The sequence below is a fragment of the Thalia democratica genome, chromosome 8 (assembly GCF_965202585.1).
Source record: "Thalia democratica chromosome 8, ktThaDemo2.hap1.1, whole genome shotgun sequence".
Classification (NCBI taxonomy): Eukaryota; Metazoa; Chordata; class Thaliacea; order Salpida; family Salpidae; genus Thalia; species Thalia democratica.
In genome coordinates this window covers 21,439,522-21,461,875 of record NC_139172.1, presented here as the reverse complement: position 1 = coordinate 21,461,875, position 22,354 = coordinate 21,439,522, and the positions used below count along the sequence as shown (strand labels likewise).

At 27.4% G+C, this 22,354-nt stretch overlaps 2 protein-coding genes across 2 annotated transcripts; both read left to right on the top strand.

The window, feature by feature from the left end:
* Positions 1-236: 236 nt before the first annotated feature.
* On the top strand, positions 237-16,360 carry LOC145842666 (cystinosin-like). Its single transcript, XM_082950139.1, has 9 exons — positions 237-354; positions 3,513-3,667; positions 4,061-4,161; positions 4,705-4,848; positions 7,907-8,006; positions 8,293-8,412; positions 9,461-9,631; positions 14,236-14,353; positions 15,564-16,360. The coding sequence occupies exons 1-9, from the start codon at positions 282-284 to the stop codon at positions 15,722-15,724; spliced, it is 1,143 nt and encodes a 380-aa protein (XP_082806265.1). The 5' UTR covers positions 237-281; the 3' UTR covers positions 15,725-16,360.
* A 6-nt stretch (positions 16,361-16,366) lies between these two features.
* Positions 16,367-19,426, top strand: LOC145842665 (tRNA-dihydrouridine(16/17) synthase [NAD(P)(+)]-like). Its single transcript, XM_082950138.1, has 2 exons — positions 16,367-18,215; positions 18,594-19,426. The coding sequence occupies exons 1-2, from the start codon at positions 16,401-16,403 to the stop codon at positions 18,708-18,710; spliced, it is 1,932 nt and encodes a 643-aa protein (XP_082806264.1). The 5' UTR covers positions 16,367-16,400; the 3' UTR covers positions 18,711-19,426.
* The last annotated feature ends 2,928 nt before the right edge of the window (positions 19,427-22,354 follow it).

The following is a 22,354-nucleotide window of genomic DNA, read 5'->3' as shown; positions in this document are numbered from 1 at the left end:
CATCCCCGTCCCCCGGTATAGAATAAATTATAGTGCTATCTTCTGTTCATGTATTTATCTTTGAATACAAAAAGTGTGAGTTTTGAATGTACACAGAATTTTATACTTTCCCCTCTTATGCAAGCTTCAAAAACAATTGCAAGCTACTTTGTTAACAACCAATTAGACTCAGACTAAATTTTAACATATGAACTTTAATGACCATTTATTATATTTTGTTAACATTAATTTATTACAGAAATTATTATTAGATTTTTAAATGATTAAGTTGAAGTAATGTTATGGATTTTAAAGTATTAGTTGTAATACTTCTAACTGCACTGTCAGAAGTGGGTTGTTCTGATGAAGTTGATGGTAAGTTTCTTTTTTTGTTTTAATTATGTTTTGGTTTAAATTTAGCTTTTTCATATTATATTGAAGTACTTTAACTTAAATATCTAAAGTATTAAAACATTGTTATTATTTGATAGCTCAAAATATAAGTAACAAAAGAATTTCTTCAACAAATGTTTATTGTTGTAGAGGGAAGAATAAGTCTTATGTTTTCTATAGTTTAAAACTACACTTATAAGTAGTATTATTTATAGAATAGCTGTCTTATGTGTCGATGAAAATATTTTAATGCTAATGTATTTCATTAAGACTGAAGATTTAAATAATATATGTGGTGAAATTTTAATAATATGATTAAGTTAATAGTTATATTAATATATATTTTTTTGATAAACATAGCTTTTTACCATTGAAAAGTTTATATAAAAAAATTAGTTCACTTCTACTTATGTTTAATGTAAAATATTTACTTTTAGCTTGAACTTAGAACTAAAATAAAATAAAAGAAATTATTACAAAAAATATTTTAGTGTTATTTTGAACTTGACTTAGTTTCTCCTTTTTTGTTTTATTTAGACCAAGGTTTTCCAATTTTAAAATATTGGCCCTGTCAAAGAAATAAAAAAAACTATTTCCCTCTCCATTAAGATTTTACAAAAGGCCACTCTTAAATACGCCTGTGATCTTTATTGTTTTCATCATCATCCCCAGAATGTTTTCTAGGGTAAGTTACAAATTATGGCCTCAAGGCCACTTTACTACTAACAGCTTCCTTTCTCCCCTTTGTAGCTAATGGCTCACTTTGGGAAATCCTGATTTAAACTAATTAAAATTAAAAAAAAACTAAGGTGACTCAAGTAACTTTCAGGCTAAATATAAATATCAGATTTTTAAAAATTCTACTCTGATGTAGTTTTATTTTTGTTTGATATAGGTTAGTTCAATTTTATTTGAATTACAGCCTAGTTTTAAAATTTCTAGTTAATATTATATAAATGTTTTATTTAAACAGGATTGCCAAAAACCTGGAAACCTGGAAAAATCTAGAATTTAACAATTTAGATTAAAAAACCTGGCCCTTGAGAAATTTTGAAAAAAAAAACTGGAAAAATCTAAAATTTTGATCAAAAATCACAATAAAAACCTTGATTTTTTAACAATTTCAGGGTTGCCACTCTTTGAGCTAAAAAATCTTCCCTGAGTGACCAAAAATTTCCCTGAGTAACCTTAAATTTCCCTGAGTTTCCCTGAGTATTTTTCAAATCTTAAAAAAAAAAATTTCTCTTCTAACACAAATTATTAATACCTCATTGTCATTTTTCTTCTTTAATAATAAAAGGAAGGTTGTATGTGTATGCTTCTGCATTAAATTTATGAAAAAAACTGTTTTCAAAAACTCAATCTTAAAAGGTTAAAACCAATTAAAAATTAAAAACTAAATTTTTGCACAACTTTGTGTAAACTTGTTAGTTAACTTTCTACATAAAAGAATGAAGTTTAATTTGTTTGACATTTTAATTGACAAAATTTAATTATACTATAATAATAATTTCACATGAAGAACTCACTTAAATGCATACATAATAACTTCATTATGACTTAATTACCATTACTGCTACTACTTTTGAAATTATTATTTATAAACAAAAATTTAACCTCTATTTTTTTAACAAAAGTAATACAACACTAATCTGTATTCATTTTAATTTTTTTTACTGAAAACAAGTAGTTGTAAACAAATAACAAACAACTTTATTATTTAAAAAATAAGAACTAATAGTACAACATAGTGTTTTTTAAACTACATAAGTAACTAAAAATAAAAAGTTTATTAGAACTTTTCAATGAATAGTTAACAACAACTTTCATTTCTCTAAACTGTTTGATTTTACTTAAGTAAATATAAATTTAAAACTTAAAAAAACTACAATGTTAATACTAAGAATATTGAAGAACTAGCCACAAGGCTAAAAAAATTCTAAATAACCACTTAAATAATAAAAATTACTACTTTTGAACAAAATATAGAAACTGGATTAACTAAACCTCATTCTAGATCTAGAAAAAAATTTCCCTGAGATTTTCAAAAACTTCCCTGAAATTTAGAGAAAAAATCAAAACTCCCCTGAGTTTCCCTGAGTTAAAAGAAAAATGCCAAAATTCCCTGAGCTTCCCTGAGATTCCCTGAGTTTCCCTGAGATTTTCTACAGTTTGAAAATTCCCTGAGATTCCCTGAGTTCCCTGAGTGTGTGGCAACCCTGCAATTTTAATATATTAAATTTAAAAATTTGGATTTGATAGAAAAATCTATTTTATAGATAAAGAATCATCAGGGAATCTCAGTCATCATCAAAAATTTTTTTATTAAAAAACACATTTCAAGTAGCTTTACAGTGTGTATCAATCTTTTTGTACTATTTAACACAGTTTCTTACTTTAAACTTAATTTTAAACTAAAAGTAGAACCAAATATGTGTACTTTTAAAAACCTGTAGAAAATTTTGAAAACCTGAAGAAAATTTGCCAAAAACTTTTGGCTACCCTGTTTAAAGTGTTTGTTTTTTTTTGTTTTACAGGTTAACTTCACATAAAACATTTTTGATTTTAAGGTAGAATAGCTTAAGTTATCCTTTGATTTTTTTGAAATTAAGATATGAGTTTATTAAACCTAAATGACTCAAGCTGTTGTATTTTTTTAATAATCAGCAATTCTGGTTAAACAAATTTGAAAGTTATAACACTTTTCATTTCGGATTGTAATGGAATTAAACTAAGTTATCATTTAACTATTTAACTGTCAGAAAGTTAATATTAAATTAAAATTAAAAACATAAATAGTTTGTGATAGCTTTCTTCAAACTTAATGGAGTATCTTTCATACATTTGAAATATTTTTGTACTTATGTAAATATATTCTATAAGAAAAGTTTAGGTAAAAACATCTAATACTGTTTTGTGAACAACAATTAAGTACATCAATCATAAAAAAAGTGAACACTATAAAACTAACTTTTTACAATGGTGGTAAGTATTGTTAAACATTTAAGTATTTCTAAGTATTGTTAAACATTGAATTCAAATTTTTAAGATTAAAAAATCCAAGTTACTTGGAAATATTTAGCGAAATCATAATTTATATAACATTTGGTTAGTTTAAATAGCATGATTGTAATCTCTAGTTTCTTGGGGAAAGCCATTAACACTAACTCCTGGAGAGTCAAAAAGTATATCAGTATCCTTATCAGAACAACTGAATGAAACATCTTTCCTGTTTCTAAATACTACCTATAAACATTCATTATCTGGAGCAGAACCAGTAGATTACCCTAAACTAGTGAGTTTTGAGATTTTTAAAGAGCAAATTAAAATAATTAGCATTAACTATAATTTACTTAAAAATAAGTATGTTTAAATGTTTTTTTTTTTTTGTAATTTACTGCAAGTTATGCTAAACAAAGCATTGTAAAAATAAATAGATTAAAGTTATAAAACTTTGTAGAATAATAAGTAAATTTTGTTTATAAAAGTTCTATTTTAAAAATATTTTGTAAAATGTTGTACAGTAAAAGTTCTGTGGTAAATAAATAATTAAAAGTTGTAAATATGTATGAATCTAACAACTTATTTTAATGATATGTTGTATTTATAATTTTTTTATTAAAAAAGCTTTATTTAATCTTTCATATTGTAGTAAGTTGTAAATAGAATTAAGTAAATTAAATTTTAGGTAGCTTTAGCTGAAAAAGTAGAGCATGTTAAGTTTAATGTGGAAGGGAAGGTTGTTGGTCAAAGTGTTATACATGTGGACACCAATAACACCAATATAACGTAAGCTGTAAAATTTTTTATCTACCATGTAACATATGTGTTAAGTTAAAGGAACATACTCTAAAGTTGTTTAGTAGTTTGATTTTATAGTACAGTTATAGATTATTATATATATATTTTTTGTTTTAAGTGCAAGATTTAGAGTTCTCAACTTGGGTTCAAGGAGATAAGTACAAATATTTGTTATTTGTTTTAATTATTTTAGTTAAAATTTAATTATAACTTTGAAACATAAAATTTGCTTTATGATAACTTTTCAAATTTCAATATTTTTTATATATTTAAAGTTATTTTTAATACCGCTATAAAAAGTATGGTATTACTCGAAAATAATTTTTGCTTAATTATTTGTTTACTGAATTGTTCAAGTGTATAAAAAAATCTTAAATGTATTTAAAAACAAAGTATTATGAACTCATTCTTTAAACTTTCATATTGTACTGTATTTTATATTTATTTTTATATTTTTATTTTGGTAGTCTATAAAGTGTAACAGTAATAAAAAACAATTAAATATTTATTAATAAACTATTTTCTTCTCAGGCTGCCAACACCACCTGACTTGCGTGTGTTTGTAGTACACAGTCACGGTCTTTACATTGCCAATATGGTCATTGGTTGGATGTACTTTGCCGCCTGGTCCATTTCTTTCTACCCCCAGACCATACTGAACTTTCAAAGAAAAAGGTATGATTTCAGTGAAAAAAAAATAATTGTTTGCAGGTTTTAATTTCTGATATTGTGTGTATTAGTTATGCTACTTATTTTATTAGAAAAACAAGTTATGATTTTATATGCTTTTCTAAAACGTATTTCAGTGAATTTTAATTAGGTTTGTTTTAAACATTGTGTAATTTATTTTTAAAGTTATAGTTTACTGTACTAATTTTACTTCTTATATATTTTTTTAATTTTCTAAGTTTTTTTATATACCATGTATAAAATTTATATAACCATAAAGAGAATTACAATTTTTTTTTCATGCACTAGTGTTTTTGGGACATAAAATTGTGTTTATGCTATCTTATTACTCTGTTACAAAACTAAATATATAATGATCTATAATTGCTAGAACAAATACTTTAAATTTTTTTATTCTGTTTTAAATCAGGGTAGCTACTAATACTTTACTTTAATAAGGAAATACTTTACTAGAAAAATCTTGATGCATATATTATAAAAACAATCTTAAAATACTTTCAAATAATTTGTTAGGTTGAAAAATTATTTTAGATTGATAAATCTGTTATTATTTTAAGCAAAATAATATTTATAAATATTTCTTAATATTTTAAATATTGATGCTTTTAAAGACTTTTTTTTATAATGTTTCAAATTATTTTTTTACCCTGTTAACTTTTTAATTATTAAATATATACACTTTCGCTTTTTATTTTTAGGCAAAGAGCATAATGGGAGTCCAACATTATAAAACATATGATTTGAATTTTTTTTTTAGTTTGATACTTTTTTTTATAAAGTTTCCAATACAAACAATATTGTATTTCTTAATTGTTAATTTTTTTTTTGAAACATCACCAGAAACTAAAACTTCATCTGCTTTAATTTTTAAGATAGAGACCTGAAGTGTTAAGGAAGTTTTTTTTAGAAAGTTTTAAAAATCTGTCCGAACAAAGCAAATAAACTTGTTTATTTATAAAAAATGATTAAAAGTTAAAAAGTTCCTCCCAATTTATGTTAATAATAGTAAACTAATAAAATTTTAAAATTATTGCTTAAAAGTTATTGCAATAGATATATATTTTTTTAAAGTGTTTTTGTGCTCTCTTTATTTGTACTTTTCACTAGGAATCTAAAAAACTTCTTGATCGCTTTTATCTCAAAGGTTACTTTAAGTTTTTTTAAATAGTAGAAAGTAACTGGTAGGTTAGTTGTTAGTGTAAAAAAATAGACTAAATAATTTTTTTTACCATTGTGCCATTAACAAATCATTTATTTTTTTAGCTTTATTAAGTAACTAAATTTGTGTATTGAAGTATGTTTTTTTTTTTCTGAAAAAACTAAGTGATGTTTAGTATAGTTTTGGTTTTAGTTAGTGATGTACCGGATCCGGATTTTTTTTTAAATTAGAATCCGGCCGGATCCGGATATCAGACAAAAATGGCAATATCCGGCCGGACCCGGATAGTGAGTCCGGTACATCACTAGTATAAACTAGCCTGAGTCAGAATGAGGTTTTTAAAAACTGAAAATAAACAACTTTAATCTTGTAATAAGTAGAACAGCTAGCCACAAGGTTTACAAATTTAGGTGTTATTTACAATTAAAAATCTGAAATCAAGTTCTTGAACAAATTACACTAGAAAATTACAAAATATTGAAAACTGGATCAGCTCAAACTCATTCAAAATCTAAAAGAAAACTAGCCTGAGTTTTTATAAAAAACTAAACTAGCCTGAGGGAGTCCAATATTTTCTAAAATTTTTAAACTAGCAGGGTTGCCACTGTTTAAGTCAATAAAACTAGCTAGAGTGAGTATAAACAAGCCTGAATCAGAATGAGGTTTTTAAAAACTGAAAAAATTACTTTAATCTAATAATCAGTAGAACAACTAGCAAAGGTTGACAATTTGTTAGTAAAGTTGTTGACTGATTGTGGTACACTTAACTTATTAGTACTACCCATCATAATTAAATCCTACCTTATTTAATTATTATCTAACAAATACTAAATTTTAACTGAGACTACTTACTATAATCAGACACGACAGTTTTGAGTGATGAAACTTTTATATAAAACACAACAAGAAATACTAGCATATACAAAATTATTAATTACTCTGGTAACACTTTAAAAACTGGAAGCTATTTAAATTTATATCAAAAGACTTAAAATAACAAACTAAAAATTAAATAAAACTTTTAGTAAACAAGAAACTGTAAAATTTTTAATAAACTATTAAACTATAAACCTGGCTTAAATATTTAAACAATTAAACACCAGTTGAAATATTTACTTTTAAAGTAAAACACTACTTACAATAAGCATTCACAAAAAAGTTCAAGAAATTTTGTTGCTTCAAGATGCACACCAAACTAACTAAATGCTTACATATAAACTGCCTGTCATGTTCTGATGTTTTGTTGCATCAGTATTTAGTTTGAAACATTTCGTCATATGAATAAAATTGGCTCGTACATTCAACCGTATTAACTCTAAATATTCTCTGAGCTCAAATTTAAACAATAAATATTGCAAGTATTCATTCCAAAGTTTTCAATTTTACAACATATGTAAAGAGTTGCATTTTTAAAATGTTTATTTCATAGTTTAAATGTAAACAAATGTAAATTAGTCACGTGTACAAAATGAGCTAATCACGGTAGGTGTTTAATTTTAACTGACGAAAATGACTTATTAATTTACACAGGGTTTGTTTTCGAAAAAATACTTTTCAGTATGCTCTTTTTTACTAAAGATCCGGCCGGACCCGGATCCGGACATTTTTTTAAAATTAGAATCCGGCCGGAACCGGATCCGGATTTTTTTTTTTCAAATTAGAATCCGGCCAGATCCGGATATCAGACAAAAATGGCAATATCCGGCCGGACCCGGTTAGTTAGTCCGGTACATCACTAGTTTTAATTCAACCGGTTTTTGTTCAGTTTTTATTTGATCTAATTTTGAATGATATTTGTGTAGAAACATTTTCAATTTTATGGCAAAAGATATACTTTATAAAATTATATGATATAACTAATAAAAGTAACAATACTATAAACAGTGTGGTGGGATTGAATTTTGACTTTCTGGCATACAACCTGCTGGGATTCACTTGCTATGGTCTGTACAACATTGGAATGTACTGGATTCCTTCTGTTAAGGTTTGTTGTTTAAAATGCTTTCAAATTTTTTTAATGTTTACCTAGAGTCTTAGTGTTTTAATTTGAGTTTTCTAATAAGCTTTTTATTAGTTTTAAATATATGTTGACGGTTTATTCACGTTATTTTTTTTAAGCTGTTTGTTTTACTAAAAATAAGACTTGATAGTTTGTGTTTTGAACTTTTATTAGTTTTTATCAAATGACACGGCTGAAAATTTTTTTACTGAAGCAAAAGATTACCCAACATTATGTTATGTTCAACTAAATTGATTGTGACGTCACACAGGAAGAATACCAGCAAGAGCACCCGGACGGAGTGAACCCGGTGCAAATAAACGACGTCTGTTTCACACTTCACGCCGTATTGATAACAACTGTCACCATCGTGCAGTGCTTCTTGTATGAGGTAAAGTAAAAAAATAAATAGAGTTTTTGGTGTAAAGTTTTTGGCAAACATCTTCTTGTATGAGGTAAAAACTCTGTTTGATTAACATAAAATGTAGAATATAATGATTAACATAAAACATGACAATTCTCTCTGACTTAAAGTTTAAAGTTCTGAAATTCATGTTGTTAATAGTCTAATGTATACAGGTATATATAGTGGTGCCAACAACTCAAATTCTGGAAATTCTAATTTAATTCTAAAGATTTGAGTTATTGTAGACTATCTATGTTAATATCAACTTTAAAAAAATATTTAGCATTTTAATCTTTTTAACTAGACCTAAACTTTTGTATATATGAATTGCTTTTTAAATTATATTTTGAGATGTGGTTAAAAGAAGTTTTCAAACTTTATATGATACAATTATATTTGGTATTATAAATTTTCTCCTTAATAAAATTAATAAACTTAAATTAATAAACTAATAAACCTTAATAAACTGATATAATTAAAGTTTCGCTGTTAAGTATTCTATAATACTAAAAGTTTGCAACAATAAAAATATTTTTTGTTCATTAAGCTACTAATAGTGACAGAACCAAGTTTTTAAAACTGTTTTTTAAAAGTAAAACCATTAAAGTTTAATTTTTCTTTACAAAATATACAAATCTATATGATAAGCTATAATATATCTTTGTGCTTTGAACTATAAAATAAGTTTTACAAACAGTGTGTTACACTATTATAAAGATACTTTTGTGTTTTGCCCATCACTAACTCGGTTATATTTTTACTTTAAACTCAGTTTATTTATAACTTTTCTCACACATTTTGATACTTTAAAGTTCAGTTATTTAGTTTATGTTCTCTAATTCTAATTTATAAATTAAGTTTTCTCTTTTGTTAATAGTTTTGTCTGAGTTGACCATCAATAACTTTTTAGTCTAAATATAAACACTCAAGTTAATTTCCAGTCTCTAGTTTTTAGTGGTGTGTCTTTGCAAAGAGTTGTGAATTAAGTTTTGCTGAACACCTGGTAACTATTAAAAAAACAAAATTTAAACAGCGGGGAGGCCAGAAGGTGTCGCTGGTGGCGAAGGTTCTCGTGTCGCTGAGTTTGGTGTCACTTTTAGTATTACTTGTCGTTGCTGCCTGCAGCGCCATCACGTGGCTCACCTATCTCATGGTGTTCTCGTATTTGAAGCTGGGTATTTCCCTAATTAAGTACATCCCTCAGGTTCGTTTGTGAAGTGAATTAAGCTTTTAAATAACTATGCTGGTAGTCTTAAATACTTCTATAAATTAGTAGGTGTCTATATGTTTTTCTAGCAAAAAAATATTCTGAATATTATTTATGTGGGTTATTAAAATCTTGTTCATTCAGTTTAATTATCTAACTTCAATACTTAGTTGAATTTTGTGAAAAACATTTCAAAATAGAATTCAAAGTCTAGTTGAATTTGGGTTCTTATCTTTGGTGCTAAAATTTTATAAAACTATAGTTGCTAAAATATTTAATAAACATTTATTACTAATTTATTTATTTAGTATTTAAATTACGCAAAACTTTGTTTAATTTTTCAGCAACAACTATCTTAAGCTTTATTTTCTTTATGATGTTAAAAATATCCCCATATAAATTAAGTATCTGTCGTTTTATTTTATAATACTTGTACTTAAATAAGCATTATAATTTTTTTATACTATTACTACTTATAAATAAGATTAAATTTTAATAATTTTACTTTTATTAAGAAACTAAAGTTTCTCAAAATTATAAGGAGACCAAACCCAGTCTTATCATCTCATAAACTACAAAACAGTTTATTTAAAAGAAAGCTTAAATATTAAGTTGTGTTAAAATAGTTTAGATTGCGATAAAATTCAAAAGTTTTTTTTTTATAAATTTGATATAAAATTTATGTTAAAATGAAATCATTTAGCTTTCTACAGTTTTATTTTTAACTTATAGTATTTTTCATTAGTATTTTTTAATGGTTGAAGGTATTAACCTCTGATTTAAAAATCAATGCTATTAAAAAACACTTTACAGTCAATGTATAAATAAAACGTCATTTTATATGCGTAAATAAAACGTTTTATTAGCATTCATAACAGTTAATGTTTGTTTTGGTGCACGCATATATGTTAATGATTTAAAACTCGTAAACTCAAAGATTCTTAGTATTCGTAATAGTGGTCGGTCAATTGCTTTTAATGTTATAGATAAATATATATTTATAAATTTAAGCTATTGACATTATATTCTTTTTTACAAAAGTTTTGTCTGGGAGTGTTTTGTTATTGTTAGATTAAATGATTGTTAGCTAATTATTTCTTAACATAAGTAATTAATGTACACAACACAAGGGACATAATATTTTTTGTGGATCATTAGTTTTCGTTTAAAAGCAGAAAATTGAGATAACATGTTTTATAAACCACAAAAATTATAATTTGAATTTTATAACAAGTTGTATAACCACTTTTGTGAAAATTCTTGTTTAAACTTAAATTTTAACTTTTTCAAGGTTAGTTTTTTCAGCATTTTAAAAATTACTTAATTTTAACTGCATATTTTTAGTTTTTAGAAACGAGTTTGTTCAATTACATACATTCTATAGATAAAAATACTTAAACATTTTTTAAAAACTCAATACACTGCTTTTTTGAATAAACTTTCCTCAAAGTTATTTAACTTTTTAAAGTTTATAAGTAATAAAAGTAAAGAATAATATTTTTTTTGACAACTTGAAGTTTTATCACACACTTTTAATTCTTTATTAGTTTAGGTTGTTAGCCCACTAATTAAAGTACTGATTATTTTACTTGTGTACTTCAAACTTTTTATTTTTCTTCGATTTTATTTACCCCACTATTATTTGTTTCTTACTATATTAGACTTTATAAACATACAGGTTAATATTTATTTGCGTTTCGTAACTATAAATTAGAACTGCTCACACAATTATTTTCAGTATGTACTGGTAAATAATTTAGTTCAATATTTTTCTTAAAAAGTATTAGCGACAACATGTATCTAAAGTTTTATATGTATATTTATACATATGCTTTTAAGTATATTAGGAAATGATTTTTGTGTATATTATCTATAATAGCTTACAAATACAATGAAAGTAATTTAGTGTAAAAAAAATGTAATAAAAAGTATTAACTATAATATGCATAGTTTTTTTAGTGTGCAATAATTTTTTATCAATATTGAATATTTCGTGCTGCAACCTAAGTTCTAATTTAAACTTTGACAGTGTTAAAAATAACATTTATCCCAAGTCTATATTTTAAAATTTATTATGATTTTCAAAACACCGATGTCTAAACTCTAGTTTTAAAATCGATATAGTTGTCTAAACAAAACGTCAATGCTTTTAATAAAGTGGATTGAATTTATAAATGATTTGATCAATAACATTCGTGTTTGCTATTATCTTAATTGATATTTTTGTCTTATTTCAGAACTTAAATTAATACTTTGGTTTGGCATAAGAATTATTTAAAATAATTCAAGGAAATATGTTTATATCAGTACTTTTTTTTGATTTAAACATGTTTTGTTTATATAAACAATTATGTTTTAAAATTTTTTTAAACTATAACAATTTGAACATTTAGGGTGTGTTGTTTAAAATACCTTTAAATTAGTTTGGTACTGATCAGAACAATAGATAGGTTGTATAAAATTAAACACAAAAAATTATACTATCTTACTTAAAAAGTAATCATATTTAAATAAACAAATTTAGAACATTCTAAAATTGTAATGACTCTTAATAGTTTACTTGAAAAAAATTAAAACTTTAGTTTTCTAGACATTACTTATTTGCTGATACTGTTTTTTTATAAAGAACCAAAAAATTTAAGAAAGTATTTCAAATTTTTTACAATAAGTACTTTTTTGTTTTATTTTTTTATGTTCTCTACGTTTGCTTTATCAACTAGCTTTTCTTAATTTATTATTCTTAATATAAAAAAGTTTATTTAAATCAGTCTTGAAGTGTACTTAAAAGAGTTGATCTTCAAAAATTTGCATATGACCTTGCAGCCGAATTAAAAAGAAATACTTCAGTGCAATTTTAAAGTTTATGAAAGTAAACGTTTTATAAGTTTAAGTTTTTATTTTGAGAATGCACTAATTAACATAAATTTTTGTTTTGTATAGATTGCTCAGTTTAAGAAAAGTTATGATGTTATAATTAATACTTTGTTTTGTTTATAGATTTCAAAATAAGACATTGTTTTTTTCAAACAGTAGTATATCTTTTTATTTGTTTAATACTTTTAAACTGCTATTTAAAAAACAGTGATGTTTGCAGAATTTTTTAGTGCTATTGGTAAACTTATACACAAATTATGATCTAGCCGGATCTGGATTTAAAAAAATGTAATTTTTTTTTTGCAAAAACTAATAAATTCAATGCAAAAACTTTATATCTTTTTATGGAAAATTCAATGACTAATAAGATTTTTAATTTTATGATTATTTGGAGGAAAATAAAAGAAGATTTTTTATTCGTTTTCTATGCAAAAAGAAATGACCCACTGGTTTTAATAGTTTTCTTACTTAACTTATTATATAATTTAGTTTTACTTTTATAACAGTTTTTTTAACTATAATTTATCTGATCTCATGCAGAAAATAAAATATTTTATTATTTCTTAGCCGCTATTTTAGCTAATTTGTCCAAAGCATAAGTGTTATACACATTATAACTTAAGTAGCAATAAATAATTATATTACTAAACTTATATTAAATACTCAGAATACATTGATACTTATTATTAAAGCTTTAAATATAGTATAGACAAAAGCGTTGTAAGATTTATTTTTTTCCTGAGTCGTACTCTAATATTTTATAAATTGTATAAAACAAGAAAACTATTTTATTTTGTTTATAAATTCAAAATAATGAGCATTTGAAAGTGCAAGACTTTTGACTTAAATATAACTAACTAATTTTAACTATTGTTTTCTATAGAAAATGGTGACAGTTAAAAAATATTGATAGTTTAGATGAAGTTTTTTACTTAAAAATTCGTTGAAATTAAAAACAATATACTAACCCATTGTTATATTAAACCAACTGTATTTAGCCTACATAGTATATAATGTTTATAAAACAAATCAAAAAATTTCATTTTTACTAATAAGGAAGCCTTTAAATTAATTACTTTTTTTATGAATAATCATCTGAATTAACAAAATAAAATTATAAAAGAAAAGTAAAGCTTAAAAAAAGGTTGAAAAAATGGTTTTTACTTACATACGTGTATAGAGTTTTTATAAAATATTTTTAATAAACTAAGTAGCTTAAACTGATTGATAAATACTTTATAGTATTTTTTTAACGTTTTTGAAAATTGTTAACAATTAAAAGTCGTAAATAAAATATGTACACTATAACTCGAAAACAATTTTAAAGTCTTTCATACGAGCTTGATTAATATTAAGCTTATTATTAGTTATCAATGTAAAATCACTAAAACGAAAATAAAAAATGGATATGTAATGTTATGAATTGCATCTACTAACTGTCTTATGTCAAACAAGTTTGAGTAAGATATTTTATTTATTTATACTTTTAAAATATATTATTTACTTGTACTTATTTTTCTTTTTAAAGCCGTTTTATATCAAGTTCTTAGAAATAATTTTATTAAACTATAGATTATATAATCACAAATTTCTACGTCATTCAAAGTTAAACATTATCCACAATTCAACATTTTCAAGGGCCTAAACTAAATAATCTAGTATATAACACAAACTAGATAAATTTTAACCTAACTTTCACCAACATTCAACATTTGAACATTCGCCAGGCTTACATGAACTACAGACGCAAGAGCACCGAGGGTTGGAGCATCGGAAACGTTCTGCTTGACTTCACAGGGGGTTCTCTCAGCATACTTCAGATGATCCTGCAGAGCTACAATAACGGTTAGTCGACTACTTGTTGGTTATTATACTAAAATATTTTTATGTGGTTATTTAAATTTACCTATGACATCTACCTTATGTTCTGATTTATTATAATTTTTTTTAATTTTAATTATGAAAAATTTATAACTCCGGAATTTATTTAAATGTTACATTAAACTAACACAAAATATTGTCGTCGTTAAATTGATATATTAGGTCATTTAAACATTCTAAATTTATTAATATCTCTGTCGTTGTTGTTATTTTTATTATCATAAATACTATTCTTGTCAAAAAAATCATTAATTTTATCATTATTGGTACTACTATTATTGTTTTTTGACGACCTAGTTTCGTTTAAATGTTACCAAGTATCCTTAGTACCTATCTATTTTACAAAAAAAAAAACTAATATTTCTTAGTTTTGTGTTCATCTTCATATATATTTTTTTTATTTGTTTTCAGCAATATATTAAGTATTGCTTGTATGACTCGTATTAATTGTGTTCAATTGCCTTTGTACTTTTTACAAGGAATATTACTCAGCACTATTGCATATATTTCTTGCACAAAAAGAGTCTATATAATAAAAACCAAGCTCTTCTTATTTTAGTAACAAGCAAGTGTTAATTCTAGTTATGAAATTTATAGGAAATATTTAAAAAAATTAACTTTGCATGTAACTATTTTTTTTTTTTAATAATTAAGTATGTAGGTCTAAAATGTTTTTTTTTGTATGCTTTTATGTTTGTTTGCTTAAAAAGGTATTTGGTATTGTGTTTTATTATAGATCTAATTTTACAAGTCCATGCCTTTTTTATGTATTTTTAACGTTAAATGTTAGTTGTTATCATATTTGATGGAAAATGTGGGGTATGTTATTTCGTGATTAATTTAATTCAAGCAACCACTTTTCCACTATCTAGTTACATGTTTAAAAGCTTAAAAAATAGTTCGATGCATCATACGTCAAATTTAAATTAGTTATATTTTAGAGTAAAAGTTATAGCTACAATTTCAAAAACATGAAACATTTTATTACTAGTATTATGGAAAGAGTTAAAAATTAAAAGAATAAATCAGTTAATATTAGTTTTCTATAGACGAATAAAGAGTTTGAATTTAGTAACTTTTAAACTAAATGTCCAATCAAGTATTTTGACTGCTTAGTTTTAACAGTAAGAAACTTTCATAGCAATATACAAGCAAATAAAAATAATCACTACAGACGAGTGGGACTTGGTGTTCGGCGATCCAACAAAGTTCGGGTTGGGGCTCATCTCAGTACTGTTTGACGTTTTCTTCATGCTGCAGCACTACGTTTTCTACAAGGAGCAAGTGGGGTACCACGACGCAGGTCTCCTGTTGGGCGATGAGAGCGAAGCCTGAGCGCTGATTGGATTAAACATTTTGAACTGTAAAAAACAAGTGTATTTTTATTAAAAAAAACCGTATATTTTTGAATAAACGGACAAAAAAAAAGATTAAAAAAAAAAGTTTTATGTTATAAAAAAACAGTCTGTTTAGAACTAGCTTTACTAAATTGGTAATTTATATTAAAAATATTGAAGACATTTTATTTTTTCTGTAGTTATTTTACTGTAAATGTTATTTTTACTGTAAGCCTTTGAGTTTTGGGTGTAATCATTTTTTTGCCATTGATTTGTCATTAAATATTACCAACATTTTATAACAAAATCATTTTTGTTTTTTTGTGATTCTTTTTTGATGCGGATTTTTATGTATGTTACCACTTTTTATTCGTTTTCATTTGTTTTTTCCTCAAATCACCTTTTTACAGTAAAATAAAAACAGTTTACATGACTATACATTCAAAATTGTTTAAACAATTACACTTTTATTTTTGTTTTCTGATTTTTTACTGTGTTCATCGTGTATTTCAGTCAAATATTTTTGTATCTGTCTGTATTAAGAACATCAATTTACCATCTAATGGTTAATTACAACAATTTTTTTACTGATAGTTATTTCGTTTTTTCTTTGCGTCCAAACTAACCAACAAATTTTTCACAGAAAACTAATTTGAACTAAATTAATAATTATTATGACGTCACAACCAGCAGTCAACGAAGGCCAGGTTTTCTACAAGCAGGTTCTAGGGTCGCCCACCCGCATTCTCGCCCCCATGGTCGCCCAAAGCGAGTTGCCGTGGCGGCTGTTGGCGAGGCGACGGGGCTGCCAGCTCTGCTACACCCCCATGTGGTCGTCTCTTTTGACCGCCACCGACCCCAACTACGCGAAAATGGTCCTCGAAGACCTGGGCTGCAAGGAGGACCGGCCCCTCATCGTCCAGTTCTGCGCCAACCGGCCAGACCTGATGGTACAGGCGGCCAAAAAGGTAGAAGAATACTGCGACGGGGTTGACCTCAACCTGGGCTGCCCCCAAAATATCGCCAGGAAGGGTAACTTCGGTTCGTTCCTGCAGGACAATTGGGAGCTGGTCGAAGAAATCATCAGGAAATGCCGCCTAGAATTAAAAATAGGGGTTTCTGCCAAAATAAGGGTTTTTCCCGACGTGGAGAAGAGCATCGAGTACGCAAAGATGCTGGAGAGGGCCGGGTGCCACTTCATCACCGTCCACGGGCGCACCAAGGAGCAGCGGGGCGAGGCGACGGGGCTGGCCGACTGGGAGCAGATAAGGAGGATCAGGGAGGCGGTGGGGATTCCCGTCGTCGCCAACGGCAACGTTCAGTACCATGAGGACATCGGGAGGTGCATGGAGGAGACAGGCGTCGACGGGGTCATGGTCGCCGAGGGCCACCTGACCAACCCGGCAATATTTCAACCGGCAACTTTCCCCGACGTGTGCGATGTCGCCGACGAGTATTTGGACATCGTTGAAGGGGAATTCCCTCATACGAACGTGAGCCACGTGAGGGCGCATTTGTTCAGGTTGTGGAAGCACTCGTTCAAGATTCATACCGACGTTAGGGACAAGTTCGGACCGGCCAACAGTCTAAAGAGGTTCCGGGAGCTGAACGAGGAAATGCGTCGGAAATGTAAAGAGGACCATGAGCAAGGGAATACCGGAAAGTGGGCGATTTGCAGCGGTAACAAATACGACCTGCCGCACTGGAAGTGCCAGCCGTACGTCAGGCCTGTGAAAACTGAGGAAGAAAAGTTCGCTGACGGAGTGGAGAAAGTTAAAGAGAGTTGCCATGGTGACGAGAAAGGGGAAACACCAGAAGAGGGACTGACGAAGAACGAAATGAGGAGGCAGAGGAACTACCAGCGCAAGCTGCTGGGCAAGAAGCTCAAGCGGAAGAAGATGCGGGAGAACAAGAAGGAGAAAGTGCGCGAGTTGAAGCTGAGCGGGGAAGTCCCTGAGGTGACGGCGGGGGACAGGAGGCGGTGGAAGGAGAGGAGGGAAGAGAGAGTGGTGGCGGCGATGGCGGAGGGGAGCGGTGCGCTCAAGTTCTGCGTGGACCTGGGATGGTGCGAGCAGATGAATAAAAAAGAAGTGTCGAAGTTGGCGGGTCAGCTGGCGAGACTGTACGGCGCAAACAGGAACTCCCCCAATCCGGCACATTTGTACTTTGCCGGGTTTTCCACTGAATCGCACTTGAAAGAGGAGTGCCGCCGCAAGCACGAGGGATTCGACGACTTCAAGGTGACTATGACGTCACAGCCGTCAGTGGAAATGTTCCAGGATTCCAAGGTGGTGTACCTCACCCCTGACGCGCCGGACGCTTTGGAGAAAGTGGACTGTGACGTGACTTACATTGTGGGGGGCCTTGTGGACGAAACGGTGTCTAAGCGGCTGACGCTGGGGAGGGCGGAGGAAGGGGGTGTCCCTGTTGCGAGACTGCCCATTGAAGAACACATGAGGAGGAGCGGCTGCCACAAGAACTACTCTCAGGTGAGTTTTTTTAAATATTCTGCCAGGATTTTTTTTGTAGTTTTAAAATGAAGTTTTGTTTTGACTGGTTGCCGCAATAACTTTGTTGAAACAGATATGCTGTTTAAGTATTTATTTGCATCCGTAAACTTATGTAATTATTATTTTTTATATAAGATAATTCTTACGATTACATAATATTTTTTGGATGGTAACTGTAAAAAAAAGCAGTCTTTAATGCAGATTTTTTACAAATCAATGACAACAGTACTCTAAGTTTTAGCCAAGCTGTTATTTGACTATTGCAGTTTTTATTAATTTTCGTACATATTTGAAATCTACAGCGAGTCCGATAGATTTTTAGTTTTTTCTATTTTTATTTACAGCTACTTATTTCAGGTGCTGGCCGTGAACCAGGTGTTGGAAATTTTGCTGAAGTACGTTGAAACTGGTTGTTGGAAGAAAAGTCTCGTTGTGGGGATGCCACCCAGGAAGGGATTTGTGCTGAAAGAATAAGAAATTTGAATAAACTTAAAGTTTAAATTGCGCGTTTTTATGTTATTAAGTTACAACAAGCTTATTTAGTTTCCTATAAAACTACTGGTTTTAAACATTTGCACATTTTATATACTTTAGTTTTTTAATTTGTTAACACGCACCAAAAATAGCGATGGTTATTGTATCCCCTGACACGATGCACTGTTGAGTTAAAAAGGTACTAAGTTACTAAGATTTTATTAGTAAAACTTAAAAGTTTAATGTAAAATTTTAAACGCACAAGTTTAAAATAAACGACTCACATAGTTTTTATTTATTGTTAATGTTTCTTTTTAGGTTAATCTACTTAGGGAATTGTATTTTACTGAAGTTTTTTATAATATTTAGGCTTTTATTTATTTGAATTAATTATTAATGTTCTATTAGTTTTAGTTTTACAATTTAGTTGTACATTGAAAATATTTAAAGTAATATACTTAAAATTGAACAATGTAGTCATTCAGACGTTTTTTGTTCTAAAACTTTTAAACACATTTTGTTATGGAGTTTTTTTATTTGAAATGTAAACATTTTAAATTGTTTTGGTTTATGTGTTCTCGTAGATAAATACGTACAGACAAATAAAGGAAATATTGCTTTTTTCGAAAATTTTGAGCTACCTTGTTTTTGTTTATGTAAGACTAATAGCTGAGTTGTGCAAGTTTTTCTTGTTTATATTTATTGCTTATATTTAGTTTAACCAGTTTTCTTGACACTGTGGTATTTTTTTGTAATATTAATATTTTAAAATATTTACTTGGTTTTAGAAGCTAAAAAAAACAGTATAAGTTTGCTACTGTAAAGTAATAGAAAAAATCGTTATTTACAAAAATAATCAAAATAACGAACTTGGTTTTGAGAACTATTTATATGTGTTTTTATTGCAAACTACAATCTAAGTTTAATCAAAATGAGCACATTAAATATAACACATTATTAGTTATAAAACATTAAATCTTATAGAATGTTGTAAACTTATTCAGTACATTTTAATGAAAATAAAGTTTTGAAGCTAAACTTCTTTATAAGTAAATACTACAATTTCGTTTTAACTTAAATGTTTTTGTTATTTTTCTAAAGACTTATGCATATGTAAAGATAAGAACGCATTAAAAATGAGTTTTTTTTTTTACTGAAGGATTTTTAATAAACAGTGCTCATTTATTTTAAAATAAAAGTTATGGCTTTTGAAATCTGTCACATATCAAATATTTTTTTATTGTAACAAAGTTGAATATTAATTGTTTTTAAAACCCATGTTGAACGATTGATGTTTTGTACTAGTTTTTGTCTTAACTATTAGCTAGACTAATTATTTTCTTAAATATATTATATGATTTTTTAAATTCATATCCTTACCATTTTTGAAGTTAATTTATTAATGATTAGATTTGAACAAAGCTTTAGTCCAGGGGTCGGCAAACTGCGGCCCGCGGGCCAATTGCGGCCCGCGGGCCAATTGCGGCCCGCGAAGGATAAATCTGCGGCCCGCGAGCACCTTATTTTTTTAAATGGAATGCGGCCCGCGAAAGAAAATTGTGTGGCCCGCGAGCATGAAAATGTGGCCCGCTGAGCAAAAAAATATTTCAAGTTAAATTTCTTTCAGTAATTCGATTTAATTTAATTAGTTTGGTTCTAAGTCTCTGTATTACATTTTAAAATGATTATAAGAAATTACTGCTTTTAGTTTTAAAATGTAAAAAAGACAGATTAGCATTCTAACAGGATAATTTTTTCATTTTCATAAAGACTTCTTTTTACAATAGCAAGTAATTATCTGAAAATTTCTGATATCTGATATTATATGTTAAATTTTAAGTTTTTCAGCTGATATAATTCAAAATTTTATTTATATTATTGTTTACATTTAAGTGTGAACAATCAGTGTTGCCAAAAAACTTGAATACCGGAAAAGCTTTGAATTTGAAAATATGTGCTTAAAATTCTGGAAAAAAAATTGAATTGGAGAAATATTTTAAAAACCCAAAATTTCAAACAATTTTTATATGTAAAGTAATGAAATTTCGATTTGACACAAAAAATTTACCAAATAAATTTTTTTTATTAATAAATATATTAACGTAGCTTAACAGTATTTTTTTATATTAATATACTTTTAAGAAATTTTTTAACTTTAATTAAACTTTATACTAAAAATAAAAGAAGAGTTGTACTTTCAAAAACTTTGTATTGGTGCATTGCACCTTTACTTGAAAAATTTCACCGCTTGTTGTGCTTGGGTTTGGAATTAAACGAAGAAATTCTACCAAATTGTCAAAGTTAGTAAAAACATCTCTAATAAAAATTCTCAGATAAGCAATAGTTTTTCTATCAGTGCTCTCATGTTAACAGATTGATTAAAATCCTGTTTTGATTTTTGCGACTTTATAACCTTAATGCAATTCCTAAACACAACTTCTTGATGTCATTGTAGAAATAAACATAAGTTTTTTATTACCGCCAACATAAATTCTTTAAAAAAGTTTTTAATTATATCGGTATCTCATTTTAAGTAATAAATTTTGCTACTTTATAACTTGCCTTAACAATTTTTTCTGATCATTCTGTAGTTACTGAAGATAATCATGTGCTTTGTTTGAACTGACCTTGGTGATTTGTTTTATTATTGTTTCTCGCAATAACTCCTAACAAACGTTTTTTTTATTCTTGTAGCTCGTCTTTTATTTTACAGTTACTATTTTTTAATGCAATATTCTTATTGCAGATAAAGAACTGTGATAATGCTTAATAAAAAAAATTTAAATTTCAAATATAAATAAAAAAGTTTTTCTTCTTCGTTAATTACTCAATAAAGTTTTATAGTTTTGTTAAATTTGTTTAAGAAACTTTATTGTCCATTTCAGCTGACTTTTATTTTTTTGGCATGTAATTTATTTACTGTTAATAACCTTCGTTATTTCTTTATGTTTTGAACTTTATTTTAACTGGGTTGCTACACAAACAGGCTGTTTCAAAAGCTTTAAAACTTAGGTGTGTGTAAAACTTTTATTTAAAAATTCTCAGAATAGTTTTTTAGACTGTAGTGTAGTTAACTAATTGTAACTTTTTCTTGTTTTCTTACATTTTCTTTACTTTCTGATAATGATGATATTTTAACTAGGTATTTAAGCTTGATTAACAACTATTTATTAGCTTTTTTAACTTTTAATAAACTTAGGCTGGTATGATACAACTCAGAAACTTTTTGCTTTTTAAGTGGCAACGTAGTAAAAGTCTAATTACTAATAAGATATTATATTAAAGTATTCGAGAATGAACTATGTTAAAGAATTTATTTTTGCTTTCTGGAATACAAACAGGTATAAATTTTATTAAGTTAATTGATCACTAAATTCTTTAATTAGTGTAAATTATTTAACACGCAAAAACTTTTTTTGAGGTTTTTATCGAGAGTTAGGATGTAAGTAAAATTAGAAAAGTATTAAGTTTAACTTATCAAGTGCTTATGAAAGTACATAGTTTATTAACAATTAAGTATAGTAGTCAATGTAAGTTCTATTCTAATAAATGTTAAATTAAAGAGGCATTTTATGTATAGCTAAAAGTCGTTTAAAATTATATGGTGAAAAAAAGTAAATTTTTTCTCTAGTGTGACTAAAACT